At 43.1% G+C, this 23,093-nt stretch overlaps 6 protein-coding genes across 6 annotated transcripts; 2 read left to right on the forward strand and 4 right to left on the reverse strand.

Moving 5' to 3' along the window:
* Positions 1-1,474: 1,474 nt before the first annotated feature.
* Positions 1,475-2,740, reverse strand: BDB00DRAFT_875626 (uncharacterized protein; the record flags this gene model as incomplete). Its single annotated transcript, XM_053127376.1, has 2 exons — positions 1,475-1,572; positions 1,657-2,740. 2 exons carry the CDS (start codon positions 2,738-2,740, stop codon positions 1,475-1,477), a joined length of 1,182 nt encoding a protein of 393 aa, XP_052976435.1.
* A 3,969-nt stretch (positions 2,741-6,709) lies between these two features.
* On the reverse strand, positions 6,710-8,085 carry BDB00DRAFT_790554 (uncharacterized protein; the record flags this gene model as incomplete). Its single annotated transcript, XM_053120966.1, has 3 exons — positions 6,710-6,969; positions 6,996-7,033; positions 8,078-8,085. The coding sequence occupies 3 exons, from the start codon at positions 8,083-8,085 to the stop codon at positions 6,710-6,712; spliced, it is 306 nt and encodes a 101-aa protein (XP_052976436.1).
* A 935-nt stretch (positions 8,086-9,020) lies between these two features.
* Positions 9,021-10,233, forward strand: BDB00DRAFT_941179 (uncharacterized protein). The gene is made up of 4 exons (XM_053129365.1): positions 9,021-9,314; positions 9,406-9,543; positions 9,647-9,832; positions 9,931-10,233. The coding sequence occupies exons 1-4, from the start codon at positions 9,128-9,130 to the stop codon at positions 10,017-10,019; spliced, it is 600 nt and encodes a 199-aa protein (XP_052976437.1). The 5' UTR covers positions 9,021-9,127; the 3' UTR covers positions 10,020-10,233.
* A 4-nt stretch (positions 10,234-10,237) lies between these two features.
* BDB00DRAFT_839363 (armadillo-type protein) lies at positions 10,238-13,852 on the reverse strand. Its single transcript, XM_053124691.1, has 14 exons — positions 13,648-13,852; positions 13,264-13,499; positions 13,107-13,170; positions 12,769-12,993; positions 12,512-12,671; positions 12,237-12,448; positions 12,054-12,167; positions 11,834-11,989; positions 11,640-11,768; positions 11,463-11,567; positions 11,289-11,405; positions 11,017-11,225; positions 10,733-10,943; positions 10,238-10,634 (listed from the first exon to the last, which is right to left on the reverse strand). The coding sequence occupies exons 1-14, from the start codon at positions 13,816-13,818 to the stop codon at positions 10,326-10,328; spliced, it is 2,418 nt and encodes an 805-aa protein (XP_052976438.1). The 5' UTR covers positions 13,819-13,852; the 3' UTR covers positions 10,238-10,325.
* A 53-nt stretch (positions 13,853-13,905) lies between these two features.
* BDB00DRAFT_839364 (transitional endoplasmic reticulum ATPase) lies at positions 13,906-17,732 on the forward strand. The gene is made up of 8 exons (XM_053124692.1): positions 13,906-14,031; positions 14,300-14,571; positions 14,766-15,031; positions 15,124-15,543; positions 15,623-16,036; positions 16,111-16,596; positions 16,665-17,038; positions 17,135-17,732. Exons 1-8 carry the CDS (start codon positions 14,003-14,005, stop codon positions 17,355-17,357), a joined length of 2,484 nt encoding a protein of 827 aa, XP_052976439.1. The 5' UTR covers positions 13,906-14,002; the 3' UTR covers positions 17,358-17,732.
* Positions 17,733-17,817: 85 nt separating this feature from the next.
* BDB00DRAFT_839366 (uncharacterized protein) lies at positions 17,818-20,152 on the reverse strand. Its single transcript, XM_053124693.1, has 2 exons — positions 19,517-20,152; positions 17,818-19,438 (listed from the first exon to the last, which is right to left on the reverse strand). The coding sequence occupies exons 1-2, from the start codon at positions 20,060-20,062 to the stop codon at positions 17,930-17,932; spliced, it is 2,055 nt and encodes a 684-aa protein (XP_052976440.1). The 5' UTR covers positions 20,063-20,152; the 3' UTR covers positions 17,818-17,929.
* Positions 20,153-23,093: the final 2,941 nt, after the last annotated feature.

A 23,093-nucleotide genomic window follows, 5' to 3' on the forward strand; every position in this document is an offset into this window, starting at 1 on the left:
GTCGGCTAGGAGAATAGGATGGCAGCAAGGAAAGTGCTTTTATATGCTTCGATTCTTCCACGCGTTGAATTATCCACCTTAGATGCATGGTTTCCTAGTAATAAGATAACTTTAATTAAAGATGGCCAGAAGATAGACGACATTATTCATCCCAAACCAATAATCAAAAAAGCAGATGCTTCGCTACCAACAGTTTTTTTTTTTTTTTCAGAAGTAGCATTATTTAAGGTTTCTAGTAAATAACAGTGACAGCATACAAATACCTACATGTTAGGCACAACCATGGTTTGTATGTACTGATACCTTGATGTTCAGGAACATAGGTGCTAGCTTTACAATGCAGCGTAAGGATGCATCTTTGCATCATCATAGCCGTAATCATCATTACCATAAAATAAAGACGAGATAGCTGCTGGGGGGTGGGTCTTCTACGTACGGAAGAGGAATTCATGCAATAATAAAAAAAGGGCGAACCCAGTTATTTTAGCTAATCTGCATTGGCTCTTATTTTTTTCCATTCCGCTTGACCCGTTCCCAGTTGTTGAGTGTGCGTGTAAGAATTCCCATGGTAACTCTAAATCTGCCTTTTTTTCTTTCTTTCTAAAGAAGAAACGAAAAGTCAGCGGAACCAAGTTCCTGACGCTTGTTGCTGTTGCTGTGGCCAGCAGACTCAGCAAACTCAAATTAAAAGTTAAATTGGGGGTGATGTTATTACGAAGAAGAAGAAGAGCAAGAAGCGGATCTCAGTGTTATAAAATCCGACAGTATGGATTGGGCTGCTGCTGGCCTGGCCACTTTATTCTTTAGTAGTAGTAGAAAAGCGGGACACGTATCACATATCACCGAGAGCGTGTGAGAGGTGTCTTGATGATAATGGTGGTGGTGGTGATGATGATGATGCATCCTGCATGCATGCACAGGGTATACATGCATCACACAATCCTAAATGTTAGTAAAGCCGTCAATACCAGAGTAATTCAATGACCACAACGTATCCTTCAAAGTTTTCAGGAGGGTCATAATTGCCTATCATCATTGTTACCAACACCAACCCATCACCAATATTTATAAAGTATCCACGCTAAATTACTTTCCGCGTGGTTGTACGATACTGCATTAATCGGAGGAAAAAAAATATGGTCAGCACGTGCTTACCAAGAAAAACAAGAAGAAAACAAAAAATGCAGTGTGTGGGTATATGAAATAGTATATTAACCGAGAGATTGCTTTTTTGGTTTTCTGCAGTAACAAGAGGGGGAGAGAGATTAAAAACACATATTATATATAAATGTATGATATATAGAGAGGGTAGACACCATGTTGTGGAAGGGGAAAGTTTTTATTTTCTTTTTACTTGGGTTCCTGGGGGGTTTTTGTGTGTGTGTGTGTGTGTGTGTGTGTGTCGGGGATGGATTGTTTGGTATGAAAAAGATGATATGAGGTTTGGTGATGGGTAAAAAGGTAAAAATATAAATCAAAAGTTTTTCAGCGATGCCAACTCACGACGCAATTCTGCCGATTCCCGGGTCCACTGGTCCTCTCGCTGCTGAAGAATCGAAATATAGTCCAAAGCTAAACAAAAAGAAAGAAAGAAAGAAAGAGCGTGAGTTCGACCGGTCGATAGGAGGGAGAGCAAGCAGAGAGTTTAAACTTTACCTTTGCTCAAGATTTCCCATTTGCTCGTCTTGAGACCCTTGTCCACCGGCAGGATATCGCGCAGTTCATCGAACAGGTCCTTCATTTCTTTACGCCGCTTGCGCTCTGCAAGTTTGTGACTCACTCGAAGTTCCGGTGACCGCGAATACATTGCTGTGCTGCCTCGCCTTGACATGGAGGCTTCGCCCTGAGGATAATGTTGCGACTGTGGTGGTGGTGGTGGTGGCTGTTGTTGTTGTTCTTGGCGGCTTGTGAGTGGGGGACCTGCGTGGCGCAGTGGATGCGCGCTATTATTATTATTATCATGCTCTTGGTGGAGGTGATGATGATGATGATGGTGGTGGTATTGGTACTGCTGCGGAGGCGAAGGATGGCTTTGCGGCTGTACTCGAGGCGATGATGCAGCCGATGACAGTGGGGAGCCATAATAGGCTCCATTGGACGAAGACGAAACGGCAATCGAGTGTCGTCGAATACTGTCCGAGGGTGACGCTTGTGGCAAGTCGTCAAGCCACATTCCATTGGACAGCGGATGACGCTCTTTTGTTGCAGTTGCTGTTCCTGCTGTGGAAGCAGCAAGTGGTTGTTGTCGGGTTAGATGTGATATAGATGGTAAAGAGTCTCGTCGCCATGGTGACGATGCATGTTGCTGTGGGGACAAATTGGTGCTGCTGTTGCCATGGTATTGGTTGTTGTTGTTGCCGTTGGGCTGCAGTGGTGGCGATGTGAGGAAACGATTGGTGAGATCAGCTTGATCGGATGTCGACGGACGAATGGTGGCGGGTGAAGTGAAACGCTGAGATGGAGAAGGCGGAGGGGAGCTACATAAGAGTGGAGGTCTGCAGGTGGCGTGTAATGCAGGATCCGTCAGGGAGCCTCTCCTTGAGCTAGAGGCACTGGTTGTGCTTGGAGCTGTCCGGTCCAGATGGGAGTAAGGATGGTGTCGAAAGGAGGAGAGAGGAAAGAGCGTCCTCGAGTCTGGATCGAGCGAAGGACGGCGGCTGGACGGTTTTGGTGCGGTGCTGTCGTCGTTAGGGCCAACTGGTTCGTGGGGTGGCGTCGTGTAGTGGTTTGTAAGAAGCATTATATGATAGCAGCAGTAGAAGTAAAAGTAGTAGTAATAGTTAAGCAAACAGCAAGCAACTCATGTACAAAAGAAAGAGGAAAAAAGACAAATTGGTTGGGAAGGGGCAAGCAGCATTATATTTTCCAGCAAAGCGTAGAACTCCGCACAAGATAAAAAACACGTGCTGCAGCCTGCTTGGCTTTTGCCACATGGTTCATTCCATGTCGTGCGCCCTCCTTTTATTACGCTATATACTTGCGGCATACTAATAAGGGCTTATCTTACGTTCTCGTGTGTGGGTGTGTGCGCTACTATTTCCCACAACAACCAAGCACTCAACCTTCTTGTCCCGTGGGTGAATTTCGTCCTGTCTCTGTTCTGTCCTATCCAAACCACCTCCCCCTTCCATACATCAGACACTTGATGATTTTTCTTAGGTCCCTTCAAGCCTCAATTCATCTACAGTAGTTGACAACGTCTGTGATGTGACCACAAAAACACGTGCTACTATGTATCCACCGCCAAAGCGCACTGTGTAAATCTAATGCATGATGTCCTATCCTGAAGAGAAAGAGGGGGGAGGATCCTTCAAGCAAAGGACGGAATAATAATTGGGCCGAGAGTGTTATTTCTGTTGAGCACTACGTGTGTGTGTGTGTGTGTGTGTCGTGCGTGTGCAAGGATAGAGAAAATAAAAGTTTTCAGGTGCGCATGTTGCACGTTTCGGAAACACAATATGAAATGATGGACCTTTCGAACAAGCCCAATTTTGTGATCGCCCAAAAAAAAAATCAGTTACTGTCTGAAAATCATGCCGTTTTCCCTATTTTTTATTTGCAGTGAAGCAGAAAATTATACAATATCCTGTCATCATCGTCGTCGTCATGGTGAATGTTTGTATTATGTACTAACCATGGCAGCAAACAAGTTTGTTCTTGCCGTGGAGGTGCAGTCTAACACGAATGTGGGGTTGGGGATGAGGGAACAGTGCCGAAAGATGCTGACTGTTACTATGCTGTATTTGAAACTTTATCCTTCCTGAGTAGAACTAGAAACCGATAGTCGTTTCACCGCGTCAATGGTGTCACCGTCCTTGTTGCGTCCAGACCAAAAAAGCTTATTTTTGATACAGTATACGAGTGACAGAGATGAGGTTGCGGCGGAGAGCAAAGAAAGTGAGAGTGAGCGCGGGTCTGGATCGTCGATCATTACGATCACTATGTACTTTGTACTTGATACTGTTTAACATATATACCAGCTGGTAGTATTAGGCTAAGGCAAACATTTCTTCCGTTCGACGCTGTATCAGCGTGATAACTGAGAAGAATCCGGAAAGACCTACACATTAGCAACAACAAAAAAAGCATACTGATGGACCATGCATGCACGTAAAAACGTCAATTCCGTAATGACGTTTACAGTGGGCTACATATAAAAAAATGCCCGATTATGTACGTAGCAGTTATAGCCGGGAGGAGAGCGGATGATATTCGCAAAATGGGGGACAATCAGATTTGCCGTATTTATCAAGTTGGTTTTTTCGCTCTCTGCTAACATAAGCACGTGCTAAAGATCATCAGTACGTAATAACAGCAAAAAAAGAGTGTGGTGAACCCCCTCATCTCTCTCACTTCCTTCACTTTTCTTGCTGGCTGCAGATTCCGAAAAAGCGTGAGAAATGTCGGCGCTGTCCGGATGACGCTTGGGGCATCAGTCATCAGGGTCAAGCTGGGTTTGTTCGTTTCCAACAACATGCAAAGCCGAGTCCCCATGAAATCAAAACTTATTTATCAGTAAACTTTTTTTTTCGTGCACATATCAGCAGCAGCAGCAGCTCAACGGTATTTAGTAATCGCACGATGATTGCATCAAGATCGACACTATTAGTTTTTACTGCGGTGACCATAAAAACGGTGCTCTGATCATCATATTCCTTTTTGAATTATCATCATGCAACAGTTGATGATACATCTCTTGATCAAAACTTTATGCATCGTATCATCATCATTAGCTTTAAATGACACTATACTAGCTTCCTTACGATTGTATATGATAATAAGTTACATATTGTTCCGTGACGTCTCATAAACTATAAAGTAGTATATAGTAACCTTCTTTTTTCTATTGGGTCGTTCTGGAGAAGATGGCTCAAAACAGCGTCATAACTGTCAGGTCTCGTGACAACAATCAATATCACCATACATATACTCGTTGGAAACTTGGTTCCCATGGGATGGAGCCGTAATGCTTCTGCTTCTATGATATAGTTGCGGACAGCAGCAGTGTTATCTATATTTTTGATCGAAATGATCATGTGATGACTATTTTTACAAAGAGTGTGCATATACAGAGTTCCGTATGTAGAGAAATGAGAGTGATCCGTCTTGTTCCCTCTCTCCCAGTTACGTGCAATCCGGACAGGATTACACTCTGATAGGAGAAAAAGCCCGCAAAAGATCCGTGCATCAAGTTTCTGTCGATAATATTTTGGGGACGGTTACAATATATTCGGAGCGCTCTTCTTGTGTATCTTATGTTCGTGAACTTAGTATTATTTTTTGTTACCAGTGCATGCGCACCAGATGTAAGCGCTGACTTCCTTGTTGATCGCTTTATCTAATGACGAACGCAACAATATTTATCAAACTCCTTTCCTTTGCAGTTTAATGTAATGACAATCACTGATAGTGTCAAGCAGATAATTCCGATAACCCCAAACAATGTTTCTTCTTTACCATTCTTACTTTTGTCGCAAGTCAATTGATGCTTTTGGCGGGATGGCCACCAACAATTAAAAAGGCCCTTTAATTATTATGTAATACGCCATAAACGGCTGGTATCACCGTCGTAATACTTAACAGGGTGGATCATCCTTAGTCATACACGTGGCATATATTATACATCACTAATCACAACAATATTATCATCATACAACAAATTTTAACACGTCTTACATCATAGGATTGTCTTTTGCTGCGAAGCAGTAAAGAAAATATTGTACATAGCACCCGTCATCCAAGACTAAACAATAGACTACTATCATAACTATATGATGAAATGTCTTCATATCACACATTGACGGTGTTATGTGCTCCAGATGACTCGTGTTTCGCGGCACGGTAAAGCAGTGACGTACTTGATACCCACTATAATAAGCATAAACTTATTCGTCTTGTTGATGGTGGTACCTACTCAACCCCTCCCCACTTCTAGATAAAGACTTCAACATGGTCTGCGTTTCACGTACCACCCCGAATAACTAAAATTTGATATATATGGTGCGTTCGCCTTATAACCGTCAATTTTTTACCTCAGCTTATACTCTGTTATAACGTCCCCAAAAGGCAATTATACAGTCCAACGTGCTTCAAAATATCTTTTTTAACTCGTTTGCTTTCGTTATTGAAGAAAAAAAAACATTCATGTTTGTAAAAAAACATGGGAAGCCAAAAGTTACCGGTTTTTCCCAATTTAGCTGGGCCGGCAGAACTCACGTACCTGAAACAAGAATGAGTAAACAACTCCTATACGTATATATACTCGCCTATCGCCTACGTCCTACACGTCTTTTCTTTTTACCTTTCATTTAAAAGATGCCGCCATTACGACGAAAGCAGAAGGCACCCGAAGAAGGACGCGTGCGCCTGACGGAAGAATCACTGCCCAGTTTCAGGGTATACGCCGATTTTTTATTGCTATTCCTATACATTTTTATTTTTCACCATGTATACCTGTCATTGTTCTTGATGTTCAAACACTTTATAAGGTTTAGTGCTTAAGAATCAAATTGAAACAATATAAAGTCTTGACGGTTATAAGGGGAACGCACCATAAGCTAATTCATCAGTGAATCATAGCGGTCATACATAGCAATCTATAAACTCATTTCTCCTATACATCAAAAGAAAAAAGCGCAGTTAAATTACCTTGAAAGTTTTAATAGAACGAAAATTGACGAAGCAAAACAGTACTGAATAAGATAAACTTTTATAATGACGTTCCAAAGCTAAAAAAGTTGGTCGCGCAGGCCAGATCAGCCCAGGAGCACCATAGGAAGTCCCTGTCAGAATCCCAAAGCGAGAGCAGTCGCTGCTTAACCATGGTGATGAACACGGTTGGGTGAACTTGATCGCAAAAGTAGCAAATAAAATTGAAGTTCAAGACAACCGCCAGTGGTAGTAGATAAATTGTGATGAAAGCACTATTTGCATCGTATCTTTTATATTGTTCTTTCCATTCGTTAATAGCTGCAATATGTGTATGTAGTTTGTACGTTGGATCATGTCTGTAGTTGTTACTGTGTTGAAGATACTGTATATAATAGTATAATAGATCATACATAATACATTCGTTCTTGCCGCTCATAAACTCATTATTATAAATCTAACGAGTATTACTACATACGTTACCCGCATGGTACGTACCATGTAAGCTGTTAAAAATAATGCAGGTTTTTCTTTGTCGAGGGCAGATGTTATTAAAGTTATATCATTGTGTCATTTATGCATACCGATGCTTGTAGCTTTTGTGGTGCAGGGGAACTCCTCCTCGATATTTAAGTTTAAAGCACGATTGACAGCAACATCATCATCATTCATGTACAGAGTATAGTTACTATAACATTTTCGACAAACTCCACGGCCGGTAGCAAAATTGTCGATACTTTCTCACTTGCTGTGTATGTACACGTGGTTATGACTCTACCATGCAAAGGCCGTCGTATCTCTGCATATTATGCAACAGCATTGTTAGCCTTGGATTTCCCGCGCATACAAGAGCTTTAAGTAACATGCACCCTTGATCGCGTCAAACATAGCGCTCATCAGTTCAAACAAGTTGAATCTTGAAAGCTGCTTGTGGCCACTAACTAAAAATTCTGCATATGGATGTGTCGAAGAGAAGCACAGACTCGATCAAATTCATGCGAAGAATGGAGCATTCGATAAAAAAGAGAGAGACGAGGAAGCACTTAATTTGTAAGACCAAATATTCTAGACATATACAGCCACGGTTGCGGCACAATAGTTTTAATTAAGATGACTCGCTTCGAGTACTAGCATTCTTTCTCGAATCGCATTCTCACTTCGCTACTTAAGCATAATTGACACCGTGATGTTTGACTTTACTAGGCGTTAAACCCTCAATCACCTATCTAACAAAATTCACTAGCACCACGCTTATCGCATAACAATCAATCAACCTTTAACCTGTTTGCGAAACTGGAATCAAAGAGACCTGTTGCTGCCGTTCCTTTCAACAACCATTCTTTTAGGCTAATCCTTACGACTTTATCGATTTGCTTAACACCCCGGTCATGTACATCTGACTAGCGTTTCTGCAATGTCATTCACTTACGTTTTCATGAGGCTTTCCACCAACAATCTCGGCGTAATCCCATATATACGTGCCGCTCCAGTTTTTTTAATCTAGGTGTGTACTAGCACCATTCCTTATTGAAAGTTACTAATTATCGATGATTTGCAGGGCTCCCTGTCGGATGTTTCTTTCCTTTGCTGATGTTGAGGATACACCTTGTATTCCAGATTTTCCATTTTCCACAAACAGCAATGACGTCGGTTGTCAAGTAACAGATAAGAAAAAAAGGTTTAGCATGAACACATCAAAGATAATATAGCGGCTAAATATTGAACTACCTATTTTTGAAACAAATGAGTCTACCCACGTTCCTTTGCTGCTTGTGACCTAAGATCGCACACCAAGTGCTATATTTTCACAGTATCCGCTGAGAAAATTTAATAGCTGACGTTTATGGAGGTAATGAAGGACACAGCTAGGTGCGAGAAAAAAGAAACAAAAGAAAGTAAGGGAAAGCATATATATATTTAAAAAAAATTCTCGTGGCAAAAGTATACAAGACCGAACGGCCGTACCGATCCGAACGCTGGTTGGCTGAGATATAAAATATACCCCCAGCAATTGCCGGTCATCTATATTCAGGGCTGCCTGCTACCTATTATCCACATACTAGCAACATTCTGATGGGAAGTCAAGGAGAAAGCTACATATAGTAACTGCGTTTCCTAGGGAACAGAACTGGTTACCATGACAAACCCATTTTTTGAGTTCCCTAGAAACCCATTTCTGGAATCAGTAGTAGCCGCGCTTCGAGGACATGTTGCTTACAGATCCTCTTTTATCCATTGAATATTTTTTACCACAGTTCTCTCACGATTGTAACAGGTTACGTGAGTAGCAATATGCTTTTCAAAGTCAGGTTGCCCAATTCAGACAGTGCACCTCTGTCTCGAATTGTGGGGTCACGCAAAGTGAGACCATCATCACATAAAGCTTTTTTATTTCTCGGCTCTTTGAACTCTCTTATTTTCTTCCCCACCCTCCCTTTTTAACCCCGGACACACCGCACAACCTCCATTACCTCGCATAATGTCGACAGCTGCCGCCGCCCCCATTCCAGCATGGTTAGCCTGGTACCTCGCGCAATTGGCTGCTAATCCTCTCCGTACTAAAGCCTGCACCAGCGGTGTATTGGCCGGTATGCAGGAGCTGACAGCTCAAAAACTTTCCGGTGTCAAGAAGATTGACAAGCGAGTTATCCAAATGGCATTATACGGTAAGCTATATTCTCGAGGGAAACATTGATGAAAATAAACATGAAAAAAGAGATAAAAGGAGGATTATTAAGCTTTGTTTTGACATTATAGGCTTATTTATTTCCGGTCCTCTCAACCACTACTTATACGAGATTATGTACAAGCTACTTGCTGGCAAGAGCCCCAAGCAAGCTAAGATTGGCCAGTTGCTTTTCTCCAACTTTGTCATCTCGCCCACGATGAACTCAGGTATGTGTTGAATTCTGCGAGGATGGGAGAAGAGAGGATGGTATCCATGGATGATGAAAGAGCAGTAAAAATCTTAACGCGGGTTGCAATTGAAATTACACAGTATACCTCACCGCAATGACCATTCTTGCTGGTGGCCGTTCGCTCGCCCAGGTTAAGACCGCTGTCCGTGGTGGTCTTCTTTCTATGCAAAAGGTGTCGTGGTGCGTGTCGCCCGTCACTCTTATTTTCGCACAGAACTTCTTGCCCCAGTACACCTGGGTTCCCTTCTTCCAGATCGTTGCTTTCTGTAAGTTGCACAAAACGAGATTAGATGGGATTTAATGGGACAAGGATAGGTTAAATATGGGATGACTGACGATGGAGGTTCTTCTGTTGATTTATAAGGCGTTGGCACGTACATGAACACCATGATCAAGAAGAAGCGCATGCAGGCAGCGCAGGCAGCCGCCAAGGAAGCTGAGAAGAAGGAGTAAATTTTTGACATCTAGTATATTTCGCACTCTACCTCTTCTTATTATCTCAGCATTTATACTACTTTCTCTATTATGTTGTCATCTTTTATCCCCCTTTGAGTCGAGATCCTTTCGACGCAGCAAACTTAGCCATATAATTATCAGGCAGGTCCATTGTTTCACACTTGTGTGTTTGTATTCATAGAAAAATATACTTTATTATGCAAATGAAGACAAAACAAAAAGAAAGCTTGCATGAATGTTTTGATAGGATGTGTGGAGATGCATGGATGGCGGCGGGAAGAGGGCTTTTTTCTGCAGGTAGAATTAATTGTAGCAATCCAGGATATTACGATCATCATCGGGATGGTTGGGCTCCAGAGAATGCATCATCATCTCTGCATTGATATCCAATGCTTCTTGGTACAAGTGCTCTGGATTGCTTGTTATTTTGAGCTTCTCCAGATCGATGTTTGAAAGTTTTTCCAGAAACAGAGTGTCTTTGTCAGCATCTTCTTGGATGGTCCGTTTTTTGTCATTTCTTTGGATCGGCGCGTAGGCGCTCTGGTTCTCATCCAATATCCGTCGAATGATATCATACGCTTCTGCACGAACCCGTCGTGCCGTTGAGGTGGTCTAGAGTTTTCCTAGCACGTTAGCCCTCTCTTCTTTATAGATGTATACAATTTAAATTAACTGATGCAACATATTCTGCATAACATCATACTACTTACCGCCTCAATGATCCAATAATCACCCTGAAGCATATAGAAGATGGATTGATACTCAGCTTCGCTGCTTTCTGGTTTGTGACGATCGAGTCTCGTGCGCTTATGCTGCTCGCTTTCATGCAGATGAAGCAACCATAAACCATAAAAGAGCCGACACATCCGTATTGTTACTGACGAGTCAGAATCATCCATTCGTGCTGCCACTACTACCGGACTATTAATTACGCATTTGTAAGCCCAATCTGTTCCTTTCTATAGTGTTCACATCCACATATATGATGACTCACTTTAACGACTTTCGATCAGAAGAGGCCATTGACTCAATAACCATTCCTTCACACGACCTGTTTGCTACCAAGCATAGAATAGCGTCCAGCGCTGCTCGTCTTACAAAGGCCTCGGTGTCGTAGAGCATTCCTGGTAGTTCGCTGGCTATTCGACGAGTGTGTTGATTTCTTTGGATGAACATCCATCCGTCTTTACTTTGCATAAGATTCTTGCACAGAAATAGTAAGATTAGGCTGGAGTAAATTGAGAGATTCACTTTATATATGTTTACCTGTAATGCATCCAAAGCAGTTGCGCGTACGTAAGGTTCCCTGTCTGTGATCATATCAAAGACAAGTAAAGGCAATCCATGATCCAAGGCAAATGATACTTTAACATCTGACGTTGGCTAGAAATGTTTATGAGCAACTTGTCACAAAATTGCTTCTGTCTTTTTAAAACTTACCTGCTTAAAAAGAGAGCCTATGAACCCGATGACTGCGTCGCGAATATCCCATTCAGTTTCCAAGAGCTTTAGATTCAGCATGCTTATCAGCGGCTCGGCAATATCCTTGACGACAATAAAATGACCACGTCAACATATTTGAAATCCTTCTGCAATAACGTTTTATCCTTTGATTACCTTTCCTACGATGACAATGCTCAGCTTTTCGTGGCTCAGTAGCTCTTCAAATGTCTCCAAAATAAGTGATACACTTCGACCATCCATGCTACTTGATGAGTCCAATATATCCAGCATCTTGCGCGCTGACTAATCACTGTGATATTAGACATTTGTGGAGCTAGCATTATCCAATTACAAAGAAAAGTGCTTACCAGTTTCATAGTAGCTTGGATCACATCGGTTTCGGCTTTGTTTGCAAAACTGTGTAGCATAGTAAGAATTACTTTCAATGTGGCTTTGAGAACAAGTGGTTCCGAGGATAGATCTTGTTTTGAAAGCACTTTAAACAATTTTTCCAGTGATGCATCCTACATCGCAAACAATGTCTTAAAACTTATTCATAGTTTTAGTATGTCAAAGCACCGGATTTACCATATTGCATGCAGGAAGCGCGATAAACAAAGAGTCCATAGCCCTCAACACAGCTTGAGCCATTGACTTTATCAAATGCGATAGACGATATTCAGATCCTGCTAGAACTCGTAACTAAAACACAGCCATTTTTTAAACAGTTGAAGGTAAGTACTTAAAAAGAAAGTCCTGACAATAAATTACCTTTCTGCCAAGCTCAGTGCCATGATTAACGCAGACATTAAGGATCGTCAGCAGGTCAGCTTGTAAAGCATCGATTTCTGGATTATCGGACGTGGCAAATCGCTGGAGTAAAATCACAGACGATTCTAACAATGAAATAGCAGCAAGTATTTGGTCCGATTTGGATGGATTGGAAATCATTTTGGAAGCTTCGGCAACGATATAGTCATATGCTTAAAATAACACTTTTAGTTACAACGGCGAAGATGTGTTATCGGTATCCATGTGTACTCTACCTAGCTTGATATTGTGTGATTTGTCATCGCTTCCTTGAGCTCCATCGACCAAAAGTGCTAAGGGATTAGGAGTCCACGTAAAAATAACGGACATGATTTCAATAGCGCGAGTGCGAGCCATTCGATTACCCACATTAACCACATGTAATAGCGGCAATAACTAAAGTTAAGGTTAGCCGAAAATTTGGGGGAGATGATCGAAACCTCTCTCTCTCTCTCACATCAACATTGAAGCAAATAAACAAATCATAACTTACAAGACGTTCATTCAGCATGTATGCATAAGTTGCAGAGGTACGTGCATTGGCCATATACCAGCAGAAATCCAAAGCTGGCACCACTGTGGAAAGCTCGTCCTGATTTTGTAACACCAACCTGACCTGCTGCGCTGGATTCAGGATCTGACAAAGCGTCCGAAGCTTCTGGTTATCTTCACCAAGGCTGACTAATTGCTCAAAGATTTTGCAGCTTTCTGAGGATACCTGTCATTGCAGAAAAAGGAAATATTACTTATTACGCTTGACAGCCTGTCTCCGTCACCACTCATTCTGCACCTGCATGCATACACTAGCAACAAAGAAAAGATGCCACATACGTAGGCACTATCGTCCATAAATCCACGGGATATCCCCAGTTTTGCTTCATCATTATTAAGTATCCTAAACATTCGAGTAAAGCAGTACAGTAATGTTGTTATTAGAACTTACTACATCCAATGTTTAGGACTATTTGCATGAATAATGAAACTGTACCATTGAGCTCCGCAAGGTGATTTCAGAAATTTTCTAAAGGCTTCTAGACTGGCGCAACGGACGGCTGGCTCGTTGGATCTGACATCAGCACATAAACGTTTAAGAAGTTGTGGGTACTGGTCCAAAGTTTTGGCAAACATGCGATCTCCTTGCTGCTTTCCGTGGGAGATTAGACTGCCTAGCAATCGATAGCATAACGTGTTCACGCGATAGTCTTGACCTGCTTTCTCGCATGCCTTTTTAATTTGTTTGCAAATAAGCGAATATGAAATATAAAAAAGAGGACTCAGTATATTTTCCAGAACGGCATTCCAAGTAGTTTTCTTATGATAATAAAAAACCGTAAAAGAACGCGATTGTATCTATTGTTTTTAGTTTATGCACCTGGTTTAATATGTCAAGAATCTGCCAGGAATCAAACTGTTCCGTGTAGCCCCTTGCAATGACACTGTCTAGGAACGATAAAACTTTTTCACAAATGGTATCGTCGATCTCCTTAGACATGAGCGGGATTGCCCTCAGCATGCTTTGTGCTCGATCCAGATCGCTGTTCATGACTTTAACTGATTTGAACCCACACACAAAAAAAGTGACGACAAAATGAAATTCGCAGCAGGAGCGCGGCGCGGACTTCAATCTTGGCTTGAGCTTACGTGTCGACCTGCCGGCATTTAAGTGCGTCCGTTTCTTACGCTTTTCCTTTTCTCCCCCAACAACTTTTTCTTGTCCCTTCTCAAATATGTCCTCATCTGATAAAGCTAAACTCTTGTAAGTATACAATAGTTATGGCTATAAAAGGTTTAGAAAGGAAGAACGACTGCCATTTGTGTGAACATGACACGCGTTTGCGGGTCTATGTGATGTGTGGCAGTATGTGCGTCTGTGCTGTGTGTATGAAAGTTCTACCAGTACCTGACATTCTTGGATGCTTGTGCACATGGAACTGATTGGAATGAGAAGGAAAAGGAAAGGTTTCAAAGGAACTGATATAAAAGTGTATTTTCTAACGCCACTGTTCAACTTAATTATTAACTAGACCCAACGCTGGTACTGAAGACCAAGAGGTCGATCCCAACCATGATCCCGCCACCGCTATCCTGCGCCGCAAATCAGCACCTAACAAGCTTATGGTGGATGATGCCACAAATGACGACAACTCTGTAATCACTTTATCCAATGCCACCATGGAGAGCCTTCAGCTCTTCAGAGGTGATACCGTTCTCGTCAAGGGCAAAAAGAGACGTGACACTGTCTTGATCGTCCTTGCTGATGACGAAGTTGAAGACAACAAGGCCAGAGTCAACAAAGGTAAGCTAATTTTTTTCTATATGCGCAGCTGTTGGTACACTTGGGTATTGGAGGATTGCAGTGATGCTGGTGGGCGTTTTGAGAATATTAGGAAGAATGGGATGTTATGGGCGGAAGGTTACGAGCCCCTGTTGTCCTTGTGCCTTGCTTCACCGTTTTTCGCATTTTTAATCATATCTATCACTCTTTTCTAGTCGTCCGTAATAACTTGCGAATCCGATTGGGTGATATCATCAGCATTCACCCTTGTCCAGATATCAAATATGGCAAGCGTATCCACGTCTTGCCCATTGATGATACTGTTGAGGGTATCACCGGCAACTTGTTCGAAACCTACTTGAAGCCCTACTTCTTGGAAGCCTATCGACCTGTCCGTAAGGGCGACTTATTCCTCGTCCGTGGTGGTATGCGTGCTGTAGAATTCAAGGTCGTTGAAACTGACCCCGCAGACTACTGTATTGTAAGTGTATAACGCGCATCAATGAATTTGAAAGAAAAGCCAGCAGAGAGAAAACCGGGTATACTCACCTTGCATGATTGCATTTTGCATAGGTTGCTCAAGACACAATTATCCACTGTGAAGGTGACCCGATCAAGCGTGAGGATGAAGAGCAGAACTTGAACGAAGTTGGTTATGATGACATTGGTGGCTGCCGCAAGCAGATGGCTCAGATTCGTGAATTGGTTGAGCTTCCCCTGCGTCATCCCCAGCTCTTCAAATCGATCGGTATCAAGCCACCCCGTGGTATCCTCATGTACGGTCCTCCTGGTACTGGTAAAACCCTTATCGCAAGAGCCGTTGCAAACGAAACCGGCGCCTTCTTCTTCCTCATCAACGGTCCTGAGATTATGTCGAAGATGGCTGGTGAGTCTGAAAGCAACTTGCGCAAGGCCTTTGAGGAAGCTGAGAAGAACGCTCCTGCTATCATTTTCATTGATGAAATTGATGCCATCGCTCCCAAGCGTGAAAAGGTAAAATCACAGAGACAAAAATTATTGCTGCAATAACAATTCATTAATTTATTTTTTAATAACACTTGTAAAAAATCAGACCAACGGTGAAGTTGAGCGTCGCGTCGTATCACAGTTGCTGACTTTGATGGATGGTATGAAGGCTCGCTCCAACGTTGTTGTCATTGCTGCCACCAACCGTCCCAACTCGATTGATCCCGCCCTTCGCCGTTTTGGCCGTTTCGATCGTGAAGTCGACATTGGCATCCCTGACCCTACTGGCCGTCTCGAAATCTTGCGTATCCATACCAAGAACATGAAGCTTGACGACGAGGTCGATTTAGAACAAATCGCTGCTGAGACCCACGGTTATGTCGGTGCTGATATGGCCTCGCTCTGCTCTGAAGCCGCTATGCAACAGATTCGTGAAAAGATGGACTTGATCGATCTTGAAGAAGAGACCATCGACGCCGAGGTGCTCGATAGCTTGGCTGTCACCATGGAAAACTTCCGAGTAAGTTCTGTTTATCCTTTAAGCTGATAGATATATCGTATAAAGCAGTTGCTTACTTTGTATTGCTATTTTAGTATGCCTTGGGCGTTTCGAACCCATCTGCTCTTCGCGAGACTGTCGTCGAAGTGCCCACTGTCAATTGGAACGACATTGGTGGTCTGGAGAACGTCAAGTTGGAGTTGCAGGAAACTGTCCAATACCCTGTCGAGCATCCTGAAAAGTTCTTGAAGTTCGGCATGAGCCCCTCCAAGGGTGTATTGTTCTACGGTCCCCCTGGTACTGGTAAAACTATGCTTGCCAAGGCCATTGCCAACGAATGCCAGGCCAATTTCATCTCTATTAAGGGTCCCGAGCTGCTCACCATGTGGTTCGGTGAATCTGAAGCCAATGTTCGTGATGTGTTCGACAAGGCTCGTGCTGCCGCTCCTTGTGTGATGTTCTTTGATGAATTGGACTCCATTGCAAAGGCTCGAGGTGGCTCTATGGGTGATGCTGGTGGTGCCGGTGACCGTGTTCTCAACCAGATCCTAACAGAAATGGACGGTATGAACGCAAAGAAGGTAAGATAAAGAGACACAAGCTCTGTGAGGTGTTAGATCGTAGATCCTTACTATTTCTTTTTCTATAGAACGTCTTTGTCATCGGTGCAACCAACCGTCCAGACCAAATCGACCCTGCACTTTTGCGTCCTGGTCGTTTGGATCAGCTCATCTACATTCCTCTTCCTGATGAGAGCTCACGTATGAACATTCTTCAAGCTCAGCTTCGCAAGTCTCCTGTTGCTCCCGACGTTGACTTAAACTACATTGCCAAGAACACCCACGGCTTCTCTGGTGCTGATATTGGCGAAATCTGCCAGCGAGCAGCCAAGCTTGCCATTAGAGAAGACATTGAGCGTGAAATCCAAAAGGAGAAGGAGCGCAAGGCCAAGCAGGAGGCTGGCGAAGACATTGGCATGGACGAAGATGGTGAAGATGATGAGGGTGTTGCATATATCACACGGTAAGTTTCCTCAGGCTCGTTTTTTTTTTTTTGCAAGAATTGCTGTTTGTTTGTTTATAAGAAGAAGGAAAACTCAAAGTCGTGCAAACAAAATAGAGTACATTTCGAAGAAGCGATGCGCTTCGCACGTCGGTCTGTCAGTGATGCAGACATCCGTCGCTATGAGATGTTTGCCCAGAACATGCAGCAACAGCGTGGTTTTGGCACGTTCAAGTTCCCCGAAAGCGGCAACAATGCTGGCCAGCCAATGGATGGCGTAAGCGGCACTGGTGAAAGTGGATTCGGCCAAGAAGGTGGCGACGATGATTTGTACGCGTAAAGACCGGGCGCGCCTTGATATATAAGAAGAAACTACCACAGAATAAACACCCTCACTCTCGCACTCTCAGACAAGACAAGACACAACATCTCTCCATCCCAAACACAATGCTTTCTTTTTCTTCCTTTCTTCCTTTCTATCTTTTCGTTATTCCTTTTGACAATTTACGATGATTTGGAAGAGCAACCCAAAAATAAACTCCCATAAATTTGCGTATACGTGAAAGAAGCCTATTGCGGATTATGCCATTAATGGGTGGTTGTTATGGGTCTTGTCAAAAAGAATTATCTGACCGTGTCTCCTGACCGTCGTTTATCATCTGATGCGTTCATTACATTCGATGGGGGGGGGGAGAGAATCTTGACTTGAAAACCGTAAACTGTTTGAGGTTTGTTATTGTCCTTCCATATATCGGAATGTGCTGCGCTTTTTGCGAGGCACTTGTTTCATTGATGATACAGCAGCAAAAGCAATGTTTTATTCATTGTGAAAGTGTAAAAGAAGGGTATGTATTAGACATGACATGGACAAGGTATACAGATGAAGAAGAAGAAGAAGATCAAGAAGAAACTTTATGAGTACAATAATTGAGACATAGATACAAATTCATGGTGGTCGAGAATCGAGCTAGGCGCATCCTCTACGCTCCCAGGGTATAGCAGATTAATATTATTATCACAGTCAGAAACCGTTCCATAGCCATGTGTTGGCTGTTGTTGCTGGACTTCTACAGCATCGTCGTCATCGCCGTCAGTTTCATCATCGGCATCACCATCGTCTTCTTCTTCTTCGAAATGCAGGTATTGCGTGGTCACTTCGTCGTCCAAGTTGATAACGAGTGGCTGGTGCAATAACTTGGATTCTTCTTGCTCAAGAATAACAGCAGAAGGAGCAACAGTAGCGACATCCGGTGGCTGCTGATGTTGTGGTGGTTGTGGCTGCTGTTGCTGTTGCTGTTGCTGCTGGATGGCTACTAGTTCTTTGAGACTTTCTTCAATTCTGGTCATATCCGCGACGTAGGAGCACTGCGGTTCATCGATGCAGTCTTTTCGCGGCTCGTCGGCCGGATCATATCGCGATGCAAGCAGAGTCGGATAAGAAGTGGACGGAGTCATGTTGGGTGTAAAGAAGTCTTCAGTGTTCTGCAGCTGGAGCAATGTGTCGTCCCAAGCAGATTGCTGCTGTTCCACGTTCCACTGCGTATGATCAAGCACTGCATTGTTGTATAAGGGCTGCTGAGAAGCCATGGCGGGGGCGGGGGCGCCTATAGCGGTGGTGGAAGCGGGATCAGTAGTGAACCAAGGCTGCATCCATGACGTGTTGCTGCTGTCATCAGGAATATATGACATGAAGGCATTGGCATCATCACCAAGATTGAGCTGAGACAAGGGGCGAGTGACATCCAACGTCAGATCCAACAGATCTTGCTGCCATGGCAAATCTGTGGTTGCTGTCGTGGGAACAGTCGTGGTAGTGGTTGTCGTAGATGGCGATGGTTGCTGCTGCTGCTGCTGTTGCTTATCCTTCTTGTGATGAGGCACATATTTGCTGCTGACATCGACACCTGAGTCGTATTCGGATTCGGCATACGATCCCGGCTCCCGGCGCTTCTTTTGCTGCTTTCTTCGTTTGTTGATGCGCTTTTTGTGAAGAGATCCATTTTCGCGCTTTTTGTCGTCCGCTTGATCGTTCATGCGAAAGGTGGTATACAAGGGAGACATCTTGGCGGGTTCCTTGGAAGCCGGAGTCTTTTTCGGTGATTCGTAATCTTCCGGACGCGTGATCAGCATATTGTCATGACTTAATGCGGTGGAACCAAGTACGTCCGTGGCAGGAGCGACGGAAGTAGGACCATAGTAACATGATCCTCGTCGATGTCCCATCGACAGTTCCGCTGTCAATCCGATGTCGTGATGTTTGCGACTATGACCACCAGCCTGAGTCAGATTGTCAATGAAGATCTGTTCGGTTCCAATCACTAGCGTCCAGTAGCAGCCTTTGCCAGGATTGGCTTGCGTAGGACGGCGGTCGAGTTTGAAAAACCACTTCTTGTTCAATGATAGATTATGGCGAATGGAATTCTACATAGGATATATGATTTCTTATAATGAGTTATCTAGTAGCTGATTTGGTCAAGCAGAAAATGATCAAGCTGTTACCTGCCAGCCTTGCTGTCCCAGCACATAATGAGGATAGTTCTCCGAGATCCACTTGTAAATGTCACTCAAAGTCAGGCGACCATCTTTGCTTGTTAGAATAGCGTGTGCAATGAGCGTGGCATACGAGTAGGGCGGCTTCTCGCAAGGATGATTTGGTTTCCACCAAGGAATAATCTGAGTTGGCCAACCCACTCGTGTTCGGGCAGGACACATCTCCAGGTCATCGTCTTCCTCGAGCTGTGTACCAACCGATTCGATCTTGAACCGAAGTTCCGAGGACTTTGCACGCTGTTGTGGCGGGTGTTGCTGGTGCTGCTGCACTCCGGTGGAATTTGAATCGGTGCTGTGTAGCTTTTTACCGTTGCTTCCACGCTTAGGTGTTTCGTGTATGATGGGAAACGATGAAATGATGCCCATACAAGATGACTGCTCGTTATTGTTGCGTTGATTATCATTTGTGCGACTTGTTTTTGTTGGTGGACGGACCAACTGGAAACAAAGCTCAGAAGTCGCTCCAGGTTGGATGTTTATATTATCAGAAACCATTCGAATAAAAAACAGGGGAATTGGAGGAAAAAAGGGGGGTTAGGAGGGTGAGTGAGTAAAGAAGCAAGCGAGCGAGAGAGAAATAGTTTGGAGGAGAGAAGAAAGTGAATCGACAGGAAGGGGAAGTCTTATATAACAGAAATACCATAAAAATGTGCTTCACCAGGTGCTTCACCAAGTAGCACTTGGCGTTTCCAGTACAACCTGCGATGCCGGGACCATTTCCCCAAACCCCTCTTCTCACCTTCGCGTAGCAAGCCATTCAAATCCGTGCCGAAAATGGAGCAGCATCATGTCTCGTGAGCCAACTTAGAACATCAAAGTGAGCACCTTTGTTCTTTCACTTTTTCTTTAAATTAAAATAGTAGCAAATGATTTATTCAGTATCAAAATTTCATATATTGTATGTTCTATCAAGAAGAAAGAAGTACAATGAGGATCTACAGCTTGTACTGGAGCCGACAGAAAGAAGTAGGACCCTTGGGCTTTGCGAAAGGGAGAGGGAACGTTCGGCATGAGCAACATAAGATTACGCCACTTGGTCACCGACTTGGTGCTTGTGCGACCTCAATAAGCGGGATATCGGTGTGTATTAGCTTGACGCACCCGCTTTTGTACACAGCAGCAAACGCTAACGGGACGCTCGTCCGCGTGTTTCATCAGACTGCGCCGAAAGACTGCATTATCATTTACGGACATATACTCTATGCAGTGTGCCATTTTTAGCCAGAGATCGGCTTTGGTGAGCAAGAGCTTGTTCCAAGTTTGGAACATGTGTAAACATTCCTGCTCACGTCGCGAAAATTATAGCATTTCATATAAAAATACAATGAGTAGCGATAGTATAATGCAGGTTGCTGTGAGTTGCTTATTCCAAGAGCGCACGTCGGTTCTAATTACTACCAATTATTAAAAATAATGCGCTATCGCAAGGTGGAATAGATTTCTTTGTCCTTTACGAGAAAGCAAGAACCTGCGTTTCCACAGTAACAACTAAACTCAATGCTCAAAACAGCGCCTTTTTTTTGTTCCGCATGAGGGTTCATCATCATGAAGGTGATACCGTCCCTCTCTCAACACAGACAAAGCTGGGTAACCATAAACAAATAAATCGTCTATTTGTTTGCTATCACCATGTCAAGTAAGAAAAACTAAATGTAGCCTATCCGTTTTACTTTTTTTGTTTCAATAAAAAATTTCGTCTTTTTGCATTTCATCCACCCAATGTGACCATGACATGCTCAAAATACGCAGTAACAAAAGAGAAGCATATGTAGTGTACAACGTAGTTGTATGTAAATAGCCCCTGAATTGCCTCAGATTCTCCTCATTTTTCCTCACACGATGAAACGATATAAAATAGTGCACACACATCATCATTATGAACTCAAAATGCAACTTTTTCCAAACTGCGCAATCCGGATACGCTAGTATCATTATCTTTTCATTGCGCACTACTAGTTCGAACATAGAAGAAGAAAGATTATGGGTGCTGTCGCACACACGAATTTCGGCTTACTATAACATGAACGTGTGTACAAAAAGTGCTTCTCTCCTCTTCCTGCAGTTAGTCGAATGACACCATGAAGGCGTTTTTTGTGCATCACCACATGACAGACCCCCATCAAGCGTTCGTCGTCTTGTCGCTCGTTTGTACCTGCGCGAGACAATGCCGCAAAACTGGACCCCAGTTGCGATACTAATTGCACCTTACACTAGTTATTTCTAAAACCCTATGACGAATGATCGTGTTGATAAAAGATAGGAGAACTAATAGTAGTAGCGCTAATAGTGGTAGTGAAGAAATAAAAGCTAATCGATGTGTGCTTACATCATTTCTATAGATAACTTATTAGCCGATTCTTCTGCTAAGTACTGATAGCTGCAGATGCTGCTTTGTTCTCCAAGTAAACGGCGCGATCATTGTGTCTAATGTAGGTGTGAGGGTGCTGCATAGTATATGTATCTTTCCTTCAGAGTTCGTAATAACCGATTTTGATACAGTGAACAAGTGCAGATCGGTTATGATCACTTGGATGTTCTCATGAGCAATACTGCATCTACAGCCTTCTTCGTTTGCTCTCCTCGTGCCCTGGGCGTTTAAAGGTTTCCTTTGAACTCGAAAAGGCCACATTCACAATTGAAAAAAAAGTATAGTCGAGTCAACCGTCGATAAAGCGTTATTTGTCATATTACCAGCGGTGCCAGTTACATAGTTTATAAATGTAATGAACTCCCGAGAAACTTGTAGTCGGCTAGTATTATACCAGCAGTAAAAGTGATTTCTTGACGCTATCACTGCGTTCCTTTCGATATCCACGCTGTTATCGTTTAATGATGCTCGGCCGTCGTATAAACTGACGACTTAAAGTCGCATAATGGTCTATGCAGTCGAAGATGTTATTGCAGAGACAAGGCCACAAATGGTGGTGTGTTTTCTTTCTCACAAGTATAAGCGGTTAGCGCTTAATCATCCTTCGCCATCATGCGGTTGCCACTAAAAATACCCAAAACGTTTTGTGGAGCTCTCTGTGCAACGTGGTCATTGCTGATGTGAACTTGTCATTTACTATGCCATTATAATATGCTATTACAGACGTGCTTCTTCTGTACATAAGTACCAGAAACCATCAACAGATGCGGTGACATGTGTGAAATGGGATTACTAGTTTCTTACAATGAATAACTTGACTATATATACAGTAATATCCACAAATGTACGCATGGGAGTACTTTCTCATTACAGTGCCATGGTGCAGCATTAATAGTATACTCGCTTCTAAAAAAACTGTATGGTAAGCACTCGCTAATACACGTACTTGTACATCCAAGTACCTTTTCTTTAACACATTACAATTGTGGCGAAGCTAGCGGGGAAGTACAATCCCTTTTTTGCTTTTTCCTTTTGCGCGTGTGCAAGCCAAGCGCTATCTGAGAGGGTGCTTAACATATGGTAACCACCACTTCTGCGATAATTAAAATATCATAATAGAACATTACAATATAACGGCGTGAGCACAGATGGTCGTAC

This window comes from Zychaea mexicana (assembly GCF_025766255.1).
Source record: "Zychaea mexicana strain RSA 1403 chromosome Unknown BDB00scaffold_75, whole genome shotgun sequence".
Classification (NCBI taxonomy): Eukaryota; Fungi; Mucoromycota; class Mucoromycetes; order Mucorales; family Lichtheimiaceae; genus Zychaea; species Zychaea mexicana.

Coding starts and splice junctions, on each gene's coding strand:
- BDB00DRAFT_941179 (XM_053129365.1), top strand. CDS start 9,128: ATGTCGACAGCTGCCGCCGCCCCCATTCCAGCATGGTTAGCCTGGTAC. Junction 9,315..9,405: donor TATCCAAATGGCATTATACG/GTAAGCTATATT, acceptor TTGACATTATAG/GCTTATTTATTTCCGGTCCT. Junction 9,833..9,930: donor CTTCCAGATCGTTGCTTTCT/GTAAGTTGCACA, acceptor TTGATTTATAAG/GCGTTGGCACGTACATGAAC.
- BDB00DRAFT_839363 (XM_053124691.1), bottom strand. CDS start 13,818: ATGAACAGCGATCTGGATCGAGCACAAAGCATGCTGAGGGCAATCCCG. Junction 11,406..11,462: donor TAGGCTCTCTTTTTAAGCAG/GTAAGTTTTAAA, acceptor AAACATTTCTAG/CCAACGTCAGATGTTAAAGT. Junction 10,944..11,016: donor TCTGATCGAAAGTCGTTAAA/GTGAGTCATCAT, acceptor CGTAATTAATAG/TCCGGTAGTAGTGGCAGCAC.
- BDB00DRAFT_839364 (XM_053124692.1), top strand. CDS start 14,003: ATGTCCTCATCTGATAAAGCTAAACTCTT. Junction 14,572..14,765: donor CAAGGCCAGAGTCAACAAAG/GTAAGCTAATTT, acceptor ACTCTTTTCTAG/TCGTCCGTAATAACTTGCGA. Junction 15,032..15,123: donor ACCCCGCAGACTACTGTATT/GTAAGTGTATAA, acceptor CATTTTGCATAG/GTTGCTCAAGACACAATTAT.
- BDB00DRAFT_839366 (XM_053124693.1), bottom strand. CDS start 20,062: ATGGTTTCTGATAATATAAACATCCAACCTGGAGCGACTTCTGAGCTT. Junction 19,439..19,516: donor TGGGACAGCAAGGCTGGCAG/GTAACAGCTTGA, acceptor TATCCTATGTAG/AATTCCATTCGCCATAATCT.